Source organism: Pungitius pungitius, chromosome 5 (assembly GCF_949316345.1).
Source record: "Pungitius pungitius chromosome 5, fPunPun2.1, whole genome shotgun sequence".
NCBI lineage: Eukaryota > Metazoa > Chordata > Actinopteri > Perciformes > Gasterosteidae > Pungitius > Pungitius pungitius.
Window position 1 is genome coordinate 19,196,543 of NC_084904.1, and position 19,930 is coordinate 19,216,472.

General features: G+C 47.2%; 1 protein-coding gene across 2 annotated transcripts; it reads right to left on the reverse strand.

Moving 5' to 3' along the window:
* Window positions 1–2,261: 2,261 nt before the first annotated feature.
* specc1la (sperm antigen with calponin homology and coiled-coil domains 1-like a) lies at window positions 2,262–19,343 on the reverse strand. Of its 2 annotated transcripts, none has more exons than XM_062562486.1 (16): window positions 19,138–19,343; window positions 13,694–13,856; window positions 13,451–13,589; window positions 11,702–13,359; window positions 11,125–11,332; window positions 10,943–11,025; window positions 10,056–10,231; window positions 9,635–9,798; window positions 9,359–9,480; window positions 8,498–8,588; window positions 7,875–7,964; window positions 7,624–7,780; window positions 7,307–7,409; window positions 6,326–6,442; window positions 6,150–6,209; window positions 2,262–5,437 (listed from the first exon to the last, which is right to left on the reverse strand). In XM_062562486.1, exons 2-16 carry the CDS (start codon window positions 13,817–13,819, stop codon window positions 5,348–5,350), a joined length of 3,384 nt encoding a protein of 1,127 aa, XP_062418470.1. In that variant the 5' UTR covers window positions 13,820–13,856; window positions 19,138–19,343; the 3' UTR covers window positions 2,262–5,347. The 2 variants fall into 2 exon arrangements, with proteins under 2 accessions (XP_062418470.1, XP_037338721.2); XM_037482824.2 differs by having other exon boundaries at window positions 10,952–11,025; window positions 19,138–19,342.
* Window positions 19,344–19,930: the final 587 nt, after the last annotated feature.

Below are 19,930 nucleotides of genomic sequence, written 5' to 3' on the forward strand. Positions count from 1 at the left end.
GGAGCCGGATCGAAGGCTTTGTGCGTGCATTTAGCCTCTGACATGAGCCTCTCTGGGGGTGCGGATGGAACAGTGTCGGTTCCCTTTCTTTCGCTTTCATTTTCTCAAGTGCAACCATGTGACATAGGGCCCCATCTTTACATGTTTGCATTCGCTATATATATATATTTTTTTTACCGGTGTGAGTGTGACCCGGTAATGTAGTGCCCCCCCCGCCCCCCAAAACCATGTCTTGTTTAACTAATTGATTTGATTTAAACATAGTTTGTTCAAACTTTCCATAACAGGATTTCTATTAATATCCACTGCAGCATTAAACATGACTCACCAGCCAGGCTTGCTACGTGTCAATCTAATTTTGAACAAATCAAAAATGAATGAAGAACTAACTACAAGTGAAACTTTACAGAATCAGTCTCAATTTTAAAGTAGCTAATGATTAGTTAACGAGTTAATTAGAAAAATAAGAAACAAGGGAAGAATGAATCAGTAATTACTTGAACACTTCAGTCATGGCGGACTAGGATTATATATTGTAGGTAATCATGAAATACCAGATAATAGATTATGACTCATTTAAGGTAATACATTTAAAATTTCAAGCATAAAAGTGTGACGTCACCCACTGGATCTTTGGACTAGAGCTTTGAATCCTTGATTTTTTTTTTTTTTACAACGAGGAACGACAAACAAGTTGTTAAGTACGACATTAAGAAGACATTTAGCGGCAAAATCAACTTTGACGACTGTAAAATGCAAAAGGGGTTAAAGCTGTGAGCCTAAAACACGGACCACACCCAGCGGCGTGGTATCAACCTGACAATCACTAGGTGGCCCCGCCCCAACGCACACACTGCTTTATCATTCCATTTAATCCAAACGGGCCGTGGTTTACTAACTCAACAATGTTTTCTAAGCTAATCATTCAAAATGAGAAGTGTGGGGTAATTAACCTCGTACACTTCTGTACAATCGCACTTCACCCTGCAACCAGAGATGCCAGCATGTTATTTCTTCATTCATCCATTAATTTGTATATATATATATATATATAGCTTTGTTGTGCCACCCCCTGATTACACTATTATGCTTTGGACCTGCTAATGTTGCTATTTTGCTCTTTTTAATTCATTCCCTGAGATATTGTGTAGTGGTATTGTTACTTCCCTCCTGCAGCCGTACAGCTGACAACAGATAACAGCACCCTGACCCCACAGTGTAGTAGCACCCTCAGGTCCCCCCCCCCCCCCCTTAGGTAAACACAGTCTGTCGTTTGTACCTTTAGCCCCCGGATGAGGCTATAAAGAGAGTTTTTTAGGGGCCTAACGTCATACCTGGGGCCCCACACAGCTTCATCCGCCCAGTGGAGGTCAGGGGGTGAGGTCATTTCGACCCCCCCCCCAGTGCAAGGACTTCCTGCTTGGTTTTGTTCCCACAGGTGGGGGGAAACCAACACGCATTTGTCTTTAAAGTCCCGCTGCTCTGCATGCTGCCTTTATTATTTATGTATATATAGACTCACGGTTAGGAGCAAAACAAAACTCGGAACAAACCTAATTTAACGTATGATGATGAATGTAAACACTAAATACAGGGGTGCGTTTGATTTTTTTTTTGAATGTAGAATTTAACTTTTTGTAACTTACCGTTTGCCTTGCAGAGGATTTCCGGCAATGACGAAGAGATGATAAATAACACACACACACAAAAAAAGGCTTATGAATAAAAGTAAATGACTGATTTTCCTTCGCACTGAACGACGAGTTCTAAACGTAAACGGGTTCCCTTCCACAGCGGGACGGAGGTTTGGGCAAATTCTGCGCTCGCAATAAACCCGCTTCTTCTGTGAATGACTCCGGCGGATGAAGCGGTTTCCTCTCTCTCTCTCTCTCTCTCTCTCTCTCTCTCTGTCTGTCTCTCTCTCTCCCCCCACACACACCACACGCACGCGCACGCACGCACACGCACGCACACCCCACACAACATTTTCAGCCCGCCGTGGTCCGTGTTTCCATCAGTTAAAAGATGTTCAGATGTGTCCTTAGATGACACGCGAATGTTCCAGTTTATCATTTTTAAAATTTTCTCAATAAGTAAAAAAAAAAAATGTTTTATTGTATAGTACGACACTATTTTATACAACATTAAAATGTAATGTTACATTTTAAACTAAAGGGAAAAAATAACCTAGAGATTAAATTTAAAATAATCCAAACTTCCATTGAGGTGAAATTACTCTCCAGATTCCTACTGAGCGCGTGCAGAGTGTGTGTCGTCACTTCAGCGTTTCTGATTGCGAAACACTTAATTCCTCCAGTCAAGCCATCAAGCCAAGCCAATCACAGCCATTCTCACCCTAAAGTTAAAACCACTTACCGAGACAAAGACGACAAATGAGTCGGTTTCAATGGTCCAAGAAGAAGGAAAAAAAATGAAGAATGTTGGACAGGACAGAATGTTTTTTGTTTTGTTTATTTCTTACTGATTATCATCGTAGTGTGCACTTAATACTGTAGCTTAGTCCCTTGACACTCACACATACACCCTGTCAAAGGGCCCATTTCAGCACTGCATGTAGTGTAATGAGGGAAAACAATTCACGTAAAAAAAAACAAAAAAAAGGCGGAATGGATTATAAAAATAAAAAAGGCAACATGGAATACTAAATTAAAAAAAAGTAAAGCAGGTTCAGTGGACTTTTCAGAGCATTTTTCAAGTAAACAAAGAAAAATAAATGTAGGTTGACTTTTCACATTTGCTTTGCTCGTTGTGGTAAAGCTGTACACATCTCCGGTCCCGAGTGGCGTAACGTGTCCCTCGCGAATGCGTCACGTGGAGGTGGAATGTGCTTCCTTGCTTTCACGAGCCGCCTGGTCTCCGCTCGCGTTCATCCATCACTCGATGGATGAACACACGCGGGGCCTCGTAAAGCCGAAACACATTCCACTTCCACGATGGGAGAGGCTTCGAGTCTTTCCGGAGCTCTCGGGACGTTGCTGACGGGACCAATAAAAAAAATAAAAATAATAAAAAAAACACACGTGGGGCCCGCGCGGGACACCGTAAAAACCGCTGGCTGACAATCCTCAGCAACAAAACCGCTGTCAACAGAGACGGTGCTTTCAGAACTCATTAAATATTCAATCGCACACACACACACACACACACACGAAAATGTCATTGTTGTAGATTCTTGTGCTATCTTAAATCACTGAATGTCCCCCGCAGCCACACACACACACACACAGTGTGGATGTTGCTGGGCAGGATGCGCTTCTAAAAATACGAGACGAAAAACGGTTAGTGACCATCATCACGCACCACTGGCGTTCCTCGAGGGGCTCAAACCAGAAGGGCCTTGTTTTTAGTGACCGGTTGCACACTGCGACACAATGCAAAGATAAACGCGGTCTGAAATGTCGCTTTCCCTCGGCTGAACTGTTAAGGCAGGAAGTTGGTGCGGAATACGAACAGCTTATCTCAGTGCAGCTACTTACTGTCTGTCTAATAAATTCACTTACACTCCAGACACACACACACACACATAAAGCAATGACCTCACTACCAGGGTTGTTAACCATGCAAAAATAAATACAGTGAACTTGGCATGTCGAGGCAAGATAAACACAGCAGTCAGACCGCATAACATGGTGGCGCATTACTTTAAATCCCCTTATTTAGCATTTTGAAGGATCATGTATACATTTAAACGACTGATTATTTACTTAAAACCCAGCTGTAAACATAAATTAGTGTTTATTAATGTATCTTTCTACAACTGTAATTCTTCCTGTGGACACCCATAAGTGGAGGCTGCTATACTAACAGATAAATAAAGGACTATATAGTGAATCAGTTGTAATTATATAAATAAATCTTGTTAGAAGTTATTACTGTTGACAAAGAATACATTATTAAACATTCAAACTGTCCTTAAAGCTCTTAAAACTACATTACACAGCGCTATAAACCATTAATGACATGTTTCTATAGTGCTTCTAAATACAAAATAAGGGGACTTAAAGTTTCTGTGCACATTAATGGTACTGACTGAAATCGCACAAATTCTATGACATTGTGTGCTACAAAGTATCTCTATAATAACTAAGTCATCCTAAGAATTTCAAAACAGTAGTTTCCCAAACTACTTGCCTAACACCACGTCAGTATTAACACACTAAATATTGCAATGGTGCAATGAATTGTCCAATTACTTGGGCATATTTTGAGGTGAAAATGAATGATGACACATAGAAATGATATAGGGTTTTAGGAAATACAATTTCTTTGCCGTCCTGCCGGTTGAAGGGCGAGAGGATTGGAGCCCCTCACTGGTGACTGGTTTAGCTTAGCATCAGGACTGGGAACCAGAGAGGAAACAGCTTACCTGGCTTTGTTCGATATAAAGCTGCCAACAAGCCCCTCTAAGCAGCCTCTAGCACTAAAGAGATAATTAACAGGTAACGTGTCTGAATGAGTGAGCGTTTTGTTTATGCCACGCTTAACTAACCAGCTCCTTGTTCCAGGCATAATTCCCAAAACAGGGAAAACACACATTTGATCAAACGACTGAATACTACTCGCTCATATTTTTGGTAACGATGAAACGATGCCGTGTGCATGAATGTGCCGAATGAAAAAAGGGTCCAAGTGCAAACCCTCATTGTCTCTGCACGCACCGGTCAGCAGGCGTCCGCGCTGCCTCACGTGTGGCAGATCCGCAGAACACGGCATATCTCTGTCAGTCACGAGCCGATGCTGGCGTAGTAGCCGTCTGCAGCGGCGCATCCGTCCCCTTAAGCAATCATGTCAGAAATCTACAATCGGAAAGGCGGCGAAGCAGATATGGCAACGGCTCCTGAAAATCTCCTGCTTCAAAAAAAAACAAAAAAAACACTGCCGACTTCTGTGGAGGTTTGGCACGTAGGGAGAGCGCATTTCCTGGTCCCCTCACACAGGCACTTTATCCACCAGAAGAGAGAGAGGCACCTGTATCTTTCTGTGACGTCTGGAAGACTTGGTGCAATAAGGCTGCGTCTTGTCTTGTAATGTTGGTCGTTTTGGGGAATGAGGGTCGTTTGCGTAGAAGTTTCCCCCCGCAAATGATTCAAAAGTCAGAATTGCAGGATTTCCCCCCCCCCCCTGGAAACTAGTTTTGAGGGTGAAGGAATATTATTCGCCAGGTAGAAGGCACTTCCTTTTTCATGCAGCTCTTTTCAGACGTGGACCGAAAGAAGAAGAAGAAGAAGATATCGTGGCTAAGTAGTGTAACAGTGGATGCTTAATACTGGGGGGGGGGGGGGGGGTCGAGAGATTGTGCTGCAGGGTGGGGGAGATGGCGGCAGAGTCAGGTCTCAAAGTACTTGTAAATGGCCGTAACGTAAGTCATGACACTTTGCCAGTCCGGCCGCTCCGTGTGCACCATCTCATTTATGTCCTGGAACACAGAGAGAGACGGAAAGAGACATGCTTTACATCCTGGGTAGTCAAGGAAAGACTATATAACAATTTATATACTTATAAACCAGACCACATGTGTATTTAACCCCTTGGTTCCGTCTTCCTGAGAGTTAGATGAGGAGACTGACGTCACTCAGTGTGTGCGCTTAGTAAGGAGCTAGAGCCACACGAAGGTTAGCTCAGTTTAGCATAAAGACTGGAAAAGGAAAGAGCAATCCTCATTTTCTCCACAGCAAACAAAATCATCCTACACCTAACTAACATGTTGCATCGCATTTACTTCATATTTGCTAAGATAACGCCTCCCAAAACAATGCTTTATTAAAAATGTTTGGGATATACACAAGGGTTTAAAATAAAGCTCTGTGTATGTAAGCAACGTCTATCTGCAGAGTTTGGATTCCAGGTACTGTGGTTCATCTCTGGCGTATGATACAAATATTTACGAGTAAGAGGGAATTATAAAAAAAAAAAGGGAGTAAGAACTAAAATTGGGCAAAGAGAGAAAGACAAATGTGTTTCTGTCCACATTCCTGTGAGATTACATAATATCTTTATCAAGGCATTTCATCTGAGCCAAAGGTGTGTCTGGATTTCTTCCCCCTCCTTTACACTTGTGGTACAGTTCTGCCATTATTTCAGTTCTATTCATCACAATAAAGTCATTTTCATAATGGCATCCGGCTTACCAGAGTGCATTTGATGCCCACACTCTCTGCAGCCTGGAAAGCCAAGGTGAAGTTTCTCCTCTGAGGAAAAAGAAGAGAGAGTCAAAGTCACACTGTGCACCGCCAGGTGATGGATGACAGGAGGCGTGGCGGCTTAAAAATAAAGGTCGGGGGGCTCTCACGGGGGCCCTACTTGCCTTCTCCTGGCTGGTGAGCTCCTGGTAGGGGATGTGTGCGGGCAGGTAGGTGTGCAGCACCGCGCAGAAGGCCAGGCCGTCGTTCCAGCTGCTGCTGAAGTTCGTGATGTCAATGTTCTGAAAAACAAAAGACAATACGGCCACAATAAACTCAGCGGTCACGGAAGTCTTTAAAATGATTTAAGCACAGAGCTCAGTGGCTTCATCTCACGACAGACCTCGGATTTTATATGATGTGTCAACAGTACTCACTCATAGCACTTTTTTCAATCCCCCACCCCCCCCTTATGACCTTTGCAGGAGCTGTAAATCTGTGATTCTAAACCACCACTGTCCACAAGTCTCCTCAACTACTATCTGGATAGTGTCGCAGATAGCCTGGTGTTTTTGTCAGGTAGGGCGCTCGCAGGATGTGTGAAATGTTGCAAACTTCCTGGGGAGCAACCCTGGTGCCATGGTAACCAAAAGACATATTTAAAAAGAAAAAAGGAGTAAACATGGCAAGACAATCTGGACACACCTGGCGGTGATTATTCATTATCCCGGCAGAGGTCTAGAAAGGTGAATTTTGATTTCAATCAGTGTCTCATTGGACAGGCGAGAAAACCCCCCCAGCAAAGACACATTTATACTGTACAAAAAGAGTTTAATGACCTCACAGCATAGTTTAGTGATGGTCGGAATTTCTTAAGAAAAAAGTATTTATATTTTGTGCTAGGTTTGAAGTGAAGTAAGTATGTTTGAGGGATTCACAGGAAATGATGCTGCATGTCCTCTTTGTTTGCTTCACATTTGCTTCATTCAAATGACTCGTGGAAAACAACCATCTGCATTGACTTACAGAAAAGGTTAATTGACATACTTGATACCCTTAACCTTCCTTTTCACTCCCAGACTACTGCAAACAGGCCGTGACGTGTAAAACCTTGAACTTCATTGGTTAATCGGATGGCATGAGCTGGTCCCCTGCACTGCTCCTACCTGATAACCCTCTGTCTTCTTCTGGCACCACTTCAGCAGGGCGTTTCTCTTGGAGCCTCCGTACTCCCGGGCCAGTGCCGACAGCGGGTCCTTTCTCTCTTCTCTGCAAAGGGGCCGCACAGGAGACACGTGTGATTTTTGGCAATGTCAGCGAGGCGAACAGATCACAGCAGCTAGGAGCCACCAGGGTTTGTGTTGTTGTTGTCGTTGTTGAGGAGAGCGATCACGACTACAGAACAACGAGGGGCACGTCAAGGATGCGACCCGGCCGTATCAGAGCAGCGCGCCGGGGGGGTCGGCGGCCCGGCGGGTGGTACCTTAGGCGGCTGCGTGCTGTGGGGGTGATGGAGGCGGTGGGGGAGGAGGAAGACAGGGAGAGCGGCGACGAGGCGGCACTCATGGCCATCAGGGAGCTGGAGGAGGAATCCGGAGCAGACATGTCCCTCTTTATCTCCTCGCTGCTCCGACGGGACACTGCTCGGGATGGGGGGGGGACACGATTGCATAAATAAACCATCGACTGAGTTAGTTTAAACTGAGTTCATATGACTTAGCTAGGCTCTCTGACCCGATATCGTCTTGGTGGAGTCCATGTTGGAGCCCCTCTGGTGGACAGACGCAGGTCGGCTAGCAGAGGTTCCCCTGAGAAGGTGCTCGGCTGTGGGTACAACAAAGTGTTTACATCACATACAGCGCTTCTATAGCGCGACATCTCCTGAAATTAGACAACGGGGTCAATAAAGAACCACATTCCAGCCCCTTTTGAGCTCAGGAAATACTGGAGAACAACTCAAGAGAAAAATAAATGGAAACAGTGGAGACCATGGCCAAGTCTGCACGTTCACGGATGAACACTTGAACTCCTCACTGGTGAGAACGAGCCGTGGGAAATGTGACATTACGTGGCAGTTCATCTTCTCCCTCTTATCGTCCACTCCAGTGTTTTGATTAACTCCAACATGAAGTCAACATACAGTGAACCTGCTCCCTGCCAACTCCAGGGTGTCGGAGGGGAAACCGGTTAATTTCTCACGAGAGAGGTCCCCTCCCGTTAGGCGCTTCTTCACTGTGACGCAACTGTAGAAGGGGGCAAAGGACTCGGGCATTTCCTGTGTGTGTGTGTGTGTGTGTGTGTGTGTGTGAGACCCGGCTCTGAACTCATTCCGCTGTGTGTCGGAGCGACCGACTCACCTGGCATGGTGAGGTCTGTGTAGCTGGGCCTCTTGTCGCTCAGGGACGAGAGCGGCTTGGCTGCTGACATGGAGCCGGGTACGGAGTGTCTCTGAAACAGCGAAAAAACAACGGCAGCCCCCTGCATTACAAATCCTGTAGAGGGGTCTTAAATGAGAATGAAACATAGCATTTAACTAAATAGCCAAACAAATTGTTGATGTCCAAAGAAAACAGAATGTCTCTAGAATTGGTGATTATGGCAGCCTAAACTACACTACTTCTAAATACTACTACTATATAGTAAAACATAAGGCTATATCCACCAATTTATGACTTATTATAACCATATGGCCATATTATTAAATGATGATTCACATTGGTTATAAAAAAACAAATTTAATTTTAAGTAAAACTTATTTATAGTATCTTGCCAATTATTCTCGTTTTACATTCATACTAAAGGTGTGACAATGAGTGGGAAGTATCTTCCGTTCTGAGAAACCGTGACAAAAAGTACCTGCCCGCTAAAAAACCACAAATATAAAAATGACAGGATGTGTGTCTCACAAAGAAAACATTTCATTTTCAGAAGAACCCGACAAGAGTGGGTTGGTTTATCAAAAAAAATAAAAAAACACTTCACTGTGAAAAATACTCAACATTTTGACCCCCTGCTAAAGCGTGTTTAATCACCTTTTTGGAACACTATTAACAATATGCTTTCCATGTTCTGTAGTTTTAAATTCCTTCCAGCAAAGCCACAGGCAGGTTGTCATGTACTCAGTACAGAGGTTCTAACTAACCTCATAAAAAAAAGGCAACCGTTGCGAAAGGTAACGCTGCAGAAAGGTGTTCCCATAAAGCCTCTGCCTGCTGTACCTGTATGGGCGAGACAGCCGCGGCTGGGGGCGTCTTCATGGGACTCGGGCTGAGGGGGGTGCGCGGCAGCGGAGCGGCGGCGGCGGTCGGCGTCGTGCAGGGACTCCCGTTAGAAGGTGGGCCTGAGTTGAAGGTGAAAAGGGACAAGAACACAAACTGCTCAGTTTGGCTACGGAGTCAGTTCAACACGCGAGCGACCGAAACAACCCCCCCCCTGCCCCTCAACCCCCCCCAAAGCAAGCGGTTTTCCGAGCGAGGAGGGCGGCCGTGCGGTACCTTGCGAGGCGCTGTCGAAGCTCTTGATGAGGGTCTTGACGGTGGGCGAGGGCTCCGAGGAGGTGGAGGATCGGCGGCTGAGACCCATCCCCTGCCTGAGAGCCGCCAGGTCCCTCTCCACCGCGTTCATGTAGTTATACACTCGGCCTCGCTCCTCGTCCTGCCTGGGAAACACACAGGACGCGGCTCGGTACGCACACTCACAACTCCAAGGCCAATTTACGGGATGGAAACATGCTGTAGGGGGAATTATGGTGAACTTGGAAGGGAAATTGCATTCGTTTATGGTGTAAAAGGCACCGTTCATCAGAGATAAATGGATGTCAAGTTAGATTTTCCCTCATTTAGATTTACAGACATCAGACGGACGAGGTCAGCGTGACCGGTGGAGCTCGTCCGAGCGTCTCTCCGCGGGCCTTACTTGCGGCTCTTGACCTCGTCCAGCTCCTTGCACAGCTTCTCGTTCTTCTCCTGGTTTTCCTGCAGCCGGCGCCGCAGGTCTCCGATCTCCTCCTGCGCCTCGGACTTGATGTCGTTAGCGATGACGACCGCCGTCTGCAGATCCGCCTGGAACTGACGCCACTCCATCGACTCCTCCTGCACTCGCACGCACGCATTAAGAGTTTATATGGATTATAAGATTGCCCCTGGTGTTTAGCAGTAGGGCTTTGAAGCCCTTCCTGGTTAGTAGATTGGACACGGAAAAATTAAAATACACGTCAAATGATTTGCAAATAAAGTGTTTTTCAGATAATTGTGGTTGTGGTTTTTTGAATGTCATATGCAGGTCGGTGGCAACAGCATGATTGACAGCTGGTACTGACGTGGAGTAGGAAAGTCAAGAGGAGCTGTAGCTTTCTAGAACTATGATTGGCAGCTTAAATACATCACGTAGATCTGAAAACAATGGCTTTCTATAATACAACATCTGTCAATTTTGTTATTAAGTTATTCATAGAGATAGACAGGTTATTGTGTCTGTATCTAGGTGGCTCTCATTAAAAAGGCCATGCTCGCATTTGGGGGGGGGGGGTGTATGGGCGGGACCTTGAAAGTGTGGCTCCACCCTCTGATCCCTTCCACGCAGACTTTGGCTCATAATAATGTCACGAGTGCGATGAGGCAGCTCTTTAACAGCAAAGTTTTGGAGGAAGTGAGGATACGTCGTCCATCTTTACATTTACAAGTCAATAGTTTGAAATAGTCTCGCGTACTGTTATCCTTCCTTCTAGTGAAGGAATCCAAATCAAAGAGCTCCATGCTAAAAGGAAAGCGACCCCAGTCCGCCCACCCCGCTGCATGGCTTACCCTGCTTACCCTCAGTTTGCGGTGAAGAATCTTAATCTCCCTCTCCATGTCGTGCTTCTGGTCCTGCAGCTTCTTCATGGAGTCTGAAACGCAGTAGAGAGGTAAATGCATGTTGACTAGCCGGCGAGCCGGACCAAGACAACGAGTTTCCAACCGGCTCTGCGTGCGCTCAGCCCGCTTACTCTCCAGGTCCGTGATGATGAGGTTGTCGTGGAGTTTAAGGGCGCGGTGCTGCTCCACCTCGTCCTCCAGCTCAAAGATGGTTTCCTTCATGTCCGCGATCTCGGTCTCCTTCTCCTGCAGCTCCGCGCGCTGCTTCTCCAGGACGCGCTCCTGCTCCGCCATCTGCTGCTGCACCTGCTCCTGGAAGTGCCTGTAGTCCCGGTCCAGCTGCACGCACAGGAAGAGCGGTCCTCCATTTCATTAACGAGCCAAGAAGCAGTCGGCGGACTATCGTGCAACAAAGCTGTGTGACAGTTATCGACAGATGTGCACATTGTGTGCGAGTTAAATACGTCCTCTCTGTGGTGTTATGTTGGTTGTTGGTCCCATCGATAACAGGAAGGAGGACACGTGACATTTTTCAAGGCCAAATCTGACTCAAGCCTCCAAAGGCAATTAAACTCTCTATCCAATCTAGGCCAAACACTTAAATTTAGCATCTCACGGCTTCAGGAAATGGATGCCCCACACACACACACCGGTTTGTTAATGAGGCCAACTTGACATCCCGCAATCTCTTCCACTCGTCAAACTAACCTTACTGAAAGTCTCCTGCAGCCGGGCGAGTTCACCGTGGGCTTGCGCCAGCTCCTCCTGCAGCTTGGCCGCCTTGGCCTCCGCCTCCTCCTTCCCCTGCCGTACCCCTTCCAGCAGCTGGCAGATGTCGTTTTTGTCCCCGGCCGTGTGCAGCGAGTACAACTCGGCCACCCGCTGCCTCTCCTGGTCCAGCTGGCTCCTGCAGCGGCTCAGCTCCGCCTGGTCGCTGCTCACCGCCGCCTTGTACTCCTCGAGGGCGGCCCCCATGGCGGCTCGACCCTGCCTCTCCGACTCCATGATGCGCTCCATCTGGTGGTTCCGCTCCTTCAGCGCCCCGATCATCTCTTGGGCCTCGGCGTTGTCCTGCTCGGCCATCTTCAGGGTGTTGGACAGGTGCTGCTGGACTCCGAGCAGCTGCTCCCTGTCAAAGTGGGCGTTGTCCGACAGGTCCGAGTAGCGCTGCTCCAGCTCCAGGTAGCGGCCGCTCTTGATGTCCTCCTCCAGGCCGTAGGAGACGTGGTGGTCGTCCAGCAGCGCGCGCAGGTACTCGATCTGGCGGCCGTACAGCTCCAGCTTGTCGCTCTGCTGGCACAGCGAGTCCATGAGGATCGCCTTCTCTTCGCCCAGCCGCTCGTTCTCCCCGTTGAGCTCCTGCGTGATCTGCTGCAGGTCGGCCAGCTCCTGCAGCGTGGCCTGCAGCTCCTCGGCCGTGCTGTGCTGGTTCTCCTCCATCTGGTGGATGCGCTCCGTCAGGCAGGCCACCGACACCTCGCTGGCGTTGTCGCTGCTGCCCCGGCGGGAGCGCTCGCGGCTCGGCGCGCTCTCCGACTCCGAGGAGGAGGGCGCGTCCAGGGCGTCGTCGCTGGAGGTGACCGCCTGGTAGACCTCGCTGGATTCGCTGTCGAGGTTGTCCGCCGAGCCCCCGTGCTGGTGCCCCGCCAGCAGATCCTCCAGGGAGCCGGGGGCCGAGCCCTCCACCGAGGAGGTCAGGGTGCCCGTGCCGCCGCCGTCACTCTGCCCGCTGCCGGCGGCCAGGTCCGGGCTGAGGCAGGCGTAGTTGAACAGCTTGTCGGAGGCGTCCAGCCTCTGCTCCAGGGAGAAGCCCAGCGCGTTGAGCCGGTCCTTCAGCATCCGGTTCTCACTCTTCAGGAGGTTGAGCTCCACTCTGATGGACTGGTTCTGCTCCTGCAAGAGGATCAGCGTCGACTCCACGTCAGCCGCCGTGATGGCTGAAACCTGGGGCTTCTCCACCTCCTCCACCTGCTCCTCCACCTGCTCCTCCTCTTCCTCCTCTTCCTCCTCCTCCCTGGCTTCTTCCTTCCCTCCCAAGCCGAGCTGGGCCCTCATGTCCCTCAGCTCGCCGCGCAGGTGGAGGATCTCCACGTCTTTGCTTTTAGCCAAACCCAACAGGTCTTTGACTTTGGTCTCCAGAGCCACCTTGTCGCTGATCTGGCCGTCGGATTTGGACTTGCTCATACGGCCATCGGACTCCGCCGGAGGCTGTCCTCGGGAGCGCTTCCCTGACGCCGCCGCATCCCCCGTCCCGGCCCCGGACACCGCCTGCTTCTTACTGGCCGACGTCCTGGACGTGCGGAGACGCTCTCGTGAGGAATTCGGCTCCTTGGAAATCGAAGAGGTTGTCCGCTTGGATGAGGCACCTGGTGAGAGAAAAAAGGGAGAAAAAGTCATCTTTACATTTTCAGTAAAAAACAACTTAATGAAGATAAATCTCATCTCATAGACTATTACCCGCCGTGGTCTTTGGCTTGCTGTCTAGGTTACTAGCATTAGTCCCCACGGAGGCGGTCCTCTTGGTCTTATTCACAGGATTACTTGACGTCGGATTGCCTCCAGCCATCGCTGCTAAAAGATCATCGTTGCTTTTCACCTGAAAGCAAACATGCACAAAAAATAAATAAATGAGCTCACTCACACAAAAGAAAATCATTCACACACACACACGCATCAAGTCCATCACGTGACGGGTTCTACCTTAGACAGAGGTGCCGTGGCGCTCGTCTTGGCTGCTGGCTTCGCGGCCCCGGAGGTCGCTGCGCTCTCAGCCTTCCCTCGGTCTCCGCTGCCTTTACTCGCCGCGGGCCGGACCGACTTCTTCATACTGAGCTCTGTGACGCCGATGCATCTGCGGCTCAATCTGTGCACAGAGGAGGGCGGGGGGGGGGGGGGGGGGGGAAGGTAATGTATGTCAGCGCGCAGAGTGATAGCTCCGATTTTCCATGGAAGAGGAATTCTTTCCACGGAGGCTATTCCCTTAACACTTGAAGGCAGTGAGACCACACCGGAGAAAAAAAGAAAAAAAAAGTCTGCCTGTCGCTTCTGAGCTTTATTCTAGAAATCTAAAGGGGTTGGCATTTTAATTAGCTTATTTTACAAAAGAAGATGGACACTTGTGAAGTCATTTTCGCATTAACATTTGGTCGCTGCTGAGACAGCTGCAGGAGGTGATGCAGGTGTCGGTTGGCGGACATTGAAAAAGGTCGAGCCGTATCTCCACTAGATGGCTCTTGTGTATGCGCGATGGCTCGGAGTTTGGCTTGCCTGTCAGCTGTAACAAATATTGCGGCGGATAAAAAGAGTTTAATCTGAGTGGGAGGTTGGCTGCTGTCCTCACTCTGCTTCTTAGTTAGCGCGGACAAAGATGAAGAGGCAGGACGGAGTTTCTCCATTGCTTACTTCTCCCTGATAATCATCAGCAGAGGCCACCAAAAAAGGAAGGAAAAAAAAAAACACATCAAAGTGAAAGCTCAAACCAACACAACCAGTTACATGAATCTGTTAGCGGCGGTTACCGGGGCGACCGTTCCGATGCACTGAATAATCATCTCGCACTGCCAAGAAATCCGTTGTGCTCGTACCGGTTCATAATTACTGTTGCTCTATTCAAAAACAACTCGACGACCCCGAAGGAAGGAAGAAAGAAAAAAAAATCCTCATAACTATTTAATGGGAGCAGATTCTTGCAGCGTAAGGTGGTGTGGTGCCTCGCGCATTGCTGCGAAAATATGGCTTGAATTATTGACAAAAATATTCTCTCACACCATTTCAACTGGAGCCACGTTGGATTCATCTGTTGTGTGTCGTCATCGGGCAGTGAAACTGTCGTTAACCAAATAACGAAAAGCTTGTATAAAACCCAGGAGGCATTGTGCAGCGTTGTGCGCATGTTGCCTCCAGGTCTGAGCAGAACCTGACTTGATGCCACGAGAGCAAGAAAAGACATTTGGGGCACGGCTGGAGACCAAGAGTAAGTGCTTTAGCAACGATTTGGAGCCCTCTTGCTTGGAGGCTCTTCAGAAGGAGGAAAAAAAAAAAAAGTGAGCAGAGGTTATTTATTGTACGCTGGAAACGCAGCAATAATCCATCTCCGGGTCCGTTGTCCCCCACCGTGCGGGAGTTTATTATCGCGATATGGAAATACATATAATCAAAAGATCCGCAGTAAATCGGACTCCATAAACAAAACACTGTGAGGAGTTGACCAGTGCATTGTAGCGAGAGCCCGGATGTTTAGACGCTGCACACACTGAAACGTTTCCATGAACCTTAAACTAAATAAACACACACTGCAAAAACAAATCAATATTTAGGATCTGATTCAACCGGAGCAGCAGGGGAGGGGGGGGAGGGGGGGTCAGCACACAATAGCTCCCATCCGAGGTTCACAATCCATAATCAACCGTTCTCTCCCACTCTTCTGATGCTTCCAGAGAATTCAAAAAACCACCTGCTACTAAACTACTAAACTGCCCTTTATTCAAAAGCGCCGCGTCTCCTCGGTACAGATGTCCCTTTAAATCTTTCATCCCGCACCTAATCTTCCATTTCCAGCGTACTTGCTTGATATTCCTTCCTGTCCTCCCAGAGACGATATTTATTAGGCTTATTATTTCTGTCCGGTGCTAAGAAATTTTTATCTCCACCTCGCTCATTTCGACCGGACAACAAAGACACACAATCCTAGCCTTTAGAAAGACTTGGGCGGAGTTTGATTGGACTTCAAGATAATAAAAAACAAAAAAGGAGATATTTCTAGGTAGCAGCAATTGAAGTCCTTCCTCAGAATAACACGTGTACTGTTCTTATAGGCCATAGAAAAACGGGTCACATGCCAGCAGACCACAGACGGGTTGTGTACAGAAAGTGCCGCGAGCAAACAAAAGAAAACAATCTTCCCGGCCTCCCGGGAGGAAATGGCCAATAATGTGTCTCAGCTGCTAGATTTCAGTCCCTGAAACCAGACTCGGGTTATGACACAAACTCAACTCTCAGAGGGTTTTCATCCGCAGCCTCTCTGGCCCCCTCGTGATTAGAAATAGAACGTCCACCATGAAATCCGTGCACCTTTCCAGAGTCAGTGTCTTTTTTGTTTGGGTGACCATCCTCCGCATTAACATCTGCATCCACGCAGCCGTTCTCCGAGAAGGTGCGTTTGGTCTCGTCCCACTGCGCGTCACCCAGAGCTGGACTACATTGTTGCGGGTTGTCTTAATATACAGTCAGTGAAGGTATATGGACACATGTCCGGGAAACGTCTTGCCCGCACTTGATGCAGCTGCTAAATTCACACACGCCACCGAGCGGCCGAAGGCCTCCAGCTCGAGCCGGACGACAAATCAACAGGACCCAGCATGCGCCAGACTATATTCAGACACGCAACACCTGGCGGCCCTTATCTTCACACCGAACTCTGTACCGACTGCAGATGTGTTTATTCCCCCCCCCCAAAAAAACGTGTTCCAAAAGGGCGTTTTCCCGACGTGTGCACTCAACAACCACGGCGGCCAGCGTTCTGAACAACTGAATGTGTGTCAAAGCAGATGTCTGAAATGGAGAGCAGCTAGCGAAAAAAAAAGGCAGATCTCTTCTCGTTGGATCCGAGTAGACATGGGAGCGCAGGCTGTGGACCAAAAGTGCAGCTAAGCGGAGCAGAGGCCACTTGGCTTTTCTTTCACTCTGCAAAGCCGACACCTTTAGACACTTAGAAACCATAACTTAAAAACACATACCAAGCATTTATATACACTGGCCTTTTACCGGGTTCATTTGTAAAAATGTACTTTAAAATGAGTTGTTTTCCCCCTCACACCCCCGTCTAACATCTGTGATGAATCACACCAAATCGCAAACAAGGCCGTTATTGTGATGCTGGAAAAAGAAATAACATTTTTATTGGTGACTCCACAGGACATTGTTCAATTATTCTTTTAGCTAAAATAGTTAACAAACCACACAGAAATCAAAAGGTTTCTTGCCTCCAGCAGACAAATTCTAAATAATTGGCTGACGGCATAAATCGTTTTGAGGAGGAACTTAGTGCCAGAATTCAAAACTTACAACACATCAGAAACAAGGTGAACAATTTGAAACGTAACAATTACGCCTATTGAATATAAAAAGGTCCATCATTATCCTTGCTTTGAGAGCTAAGAGGTTAACTGAAATAACATATGCAAAAAAAAATACACCTCGACTGAATTTGGCCACGTACCCCCCTCTGTGCTGCAGCACACAAGCTGCTCCTCGATAAGCCAGAAGCCAATAACCCTTATCCTTATCCAAATTAAATAGAGCTGCAGTATTCAATTTCAGTTTAAAGGAAAGCAACGGATCTTATCCGAGGCTGGCCAAAGGTACAAGTGTGTGTGTGTGTGTGTGGTGTTCCTTGACAGACAGCTGCAGAAAGCCTGTGATGGAAGACACGGTTGAAACAGTAGAGTGTGGACAGAGGAGAAGAGTTGGGGGGGGGTAGCGGTAGTGGTCTAGTGACGCATTAATACCCCTTCCCTGCTCTCCGTCCTTATTCATGCTTTAACTGCGGGGAGGCACCTCCCTGCCATAACATCAGCTTCCTGTGGTGAAAGCCTCCACAGTGAAAAACGGTGACTGGGGGTGTGTGTGTGTGTGTGTGTGTGTGGACAAGCAGGCACCAGTCTGCCTGAGACAGAGCAGAAACTGTCAAACCGAGAATTTCATTATACAATAATGTGCGTCGCTATTCATAAAAAATGGCTTGTTTAATTGCATTCCAGGCTTTCAATAATTTAATTGTAACGGTAAATAACTGATCACGCCATGCCATGTTTTTAATGTTACTTTTCATTAGCATTAATAGTCGTGCCTAGGAAAAATAATTAAATGATCTTTAATGTGAAAAATGAGTTTGATCCAGACCCATCAAGTGGTCTTGGAAAAATATGTATTTATTTAACCCCACTTGGGGACAAAGTTCCTGAGACTGGAGAGATTTCCTCACAAAATATGATCTAAAAGCAAAGCAATGACGAGGCAAAGCCAAGGAGGATCTCCAGGACAATTTAAAGAGTGGGCTGTGAAATATTGCTCTTCCTGGAGGCATTTCCAGGAAAGTTGGGAAACATCTGTGGTCAAAAGGGGGAGATGATTTAAACGGAGGGAGTTTGAGAGTGAGGGAGGATGTAGCGAGATACTCACAGGGACCACAGCTCTGGAATAGTATGCCCCTTGGAAATAAACAAAAGGACACCGACATGCTGCAGCATCAATTCCCTGTTAACTCTTCTTGGAGGGGTTGAGGGGGGGGGGGGGGGGACATTTACATTGTCCTACATTTAGCAGCTAACGGTATCACAAGCCCGGTGTCATTCAACCCCTCAAGCAGACTCTTCTTCCAAACCAAAACAGTGGGGTAAAGACACATTTCAACATACGAAAAAATATCGACTTTAAACCAAGGAGATAACACGGGTGGCTAGTAAGCCATTAGGTCAGGCATGCAGGGAATGTCAGTAATTCTACTTCCTGTTTGGCTGCAGGCCTTCAAAACAAAAGGCCCAAAGCTAGACACGTAAGCACAACCCTTCGACAACTATTCAAAGACAATATTGTTATTATTTCTAAGTAGCGATAGAGCAACATAATAGACCCAGAGTGAAAGTAGATGTTTAATAGATTACATAAAAAGGTAAATGTATGTAATGTGTTTTTTTAAAGCAGATAGTACGAGCCAAGATAATTTACCAGAGTCAAACTTTACATAAGCGGAATAATTTAAAGATATTAAACTGTAGGTGACGTAGTTCAGTCAAGATGTGCAAAGTACAAAAGGCTTCACGAAAAAACGACTTATTTTGAAACACTTTCTAGTTAATGCCCAAGTGATTTCTCCTAGCTTGACAGCTAACCAAAAATCTGGTTTTATGGTCTTTAAAACCAGTATTATTATGCCCTTTAAAACCAACGAACGCACAAAGGGAGTCTTCGTGATCAACGTCACTTCAGAGGAGGTTTGTACGTACTTTTTCAGCCAGTTAATTTCCCACAGCTGTCAGTAAGCGACGCCAAAGCTAAGGCTGCTAATGCTATCGCTAGGCTAACAATGTTAGCATAGCCGGCGAAGAGACAGCGCTCCGCGAGTAGAAAAAGCACAACGTTCATACCTGCGGTTCTTCTCATGTTTGTGTTTGACGCGTTGATAAATGTCCAACGACGGCTCATTTGGCGGAGAAAACAGTTCACTTATTCACAACTTCGGACTGCGGGCAGCATCGGTTTCGGACGTCAGTTTCTTTCAGTCTGGCAGCAGCCGGATGATCCTCTCTCCCCCTCCTCTGGTTGCATCATTTCAGCATCGCCCCCTGGACCGGGGGGGGGGGGCACACATACACACTGCACTGCCTTCATGGGGGGGCTTAAAATCCAGTGTCTCAATTATTTGTGTTACCAAGGTACACCGTGCGATGGGCCAAAGGACAAGCAGCTACACCTTCTCACCTCAGTGGGCACATACTGCCTCTGAACCAGAGGTACCTGCAGATGGTCCAGCTGCAGAACGGCTGCTGAATCATAACACGTTGAAAGAACGCTTACCTATAATTTACCATTACATTTTTGGAAATTTTTGGATTAATTAAGGATTCATACATTGTGATCCTGGACCACCAAAACCCAAACATTGTAAAAGTTTTATTTTTTTTCATTTTACAGGCTCATCCGTCCTCTCCAGTGTAGAAATGCACAACATTTTAAGTATGAGTTATACATTCTTATTTAAATAAATTGTCAGAGGTCATTCTTTTTCCATCCAAGTACGTTTTGTCACATGTTAAGAAAGTAGACGCTGCAAGAATAATATTGTCAAGATTTTATTTACATAAATCATACACACAAGACCCACCAGTCTTGTTCGAAGAACTGCTAACAGTTATGCTTGCTTTACTCAAATCACCAGCC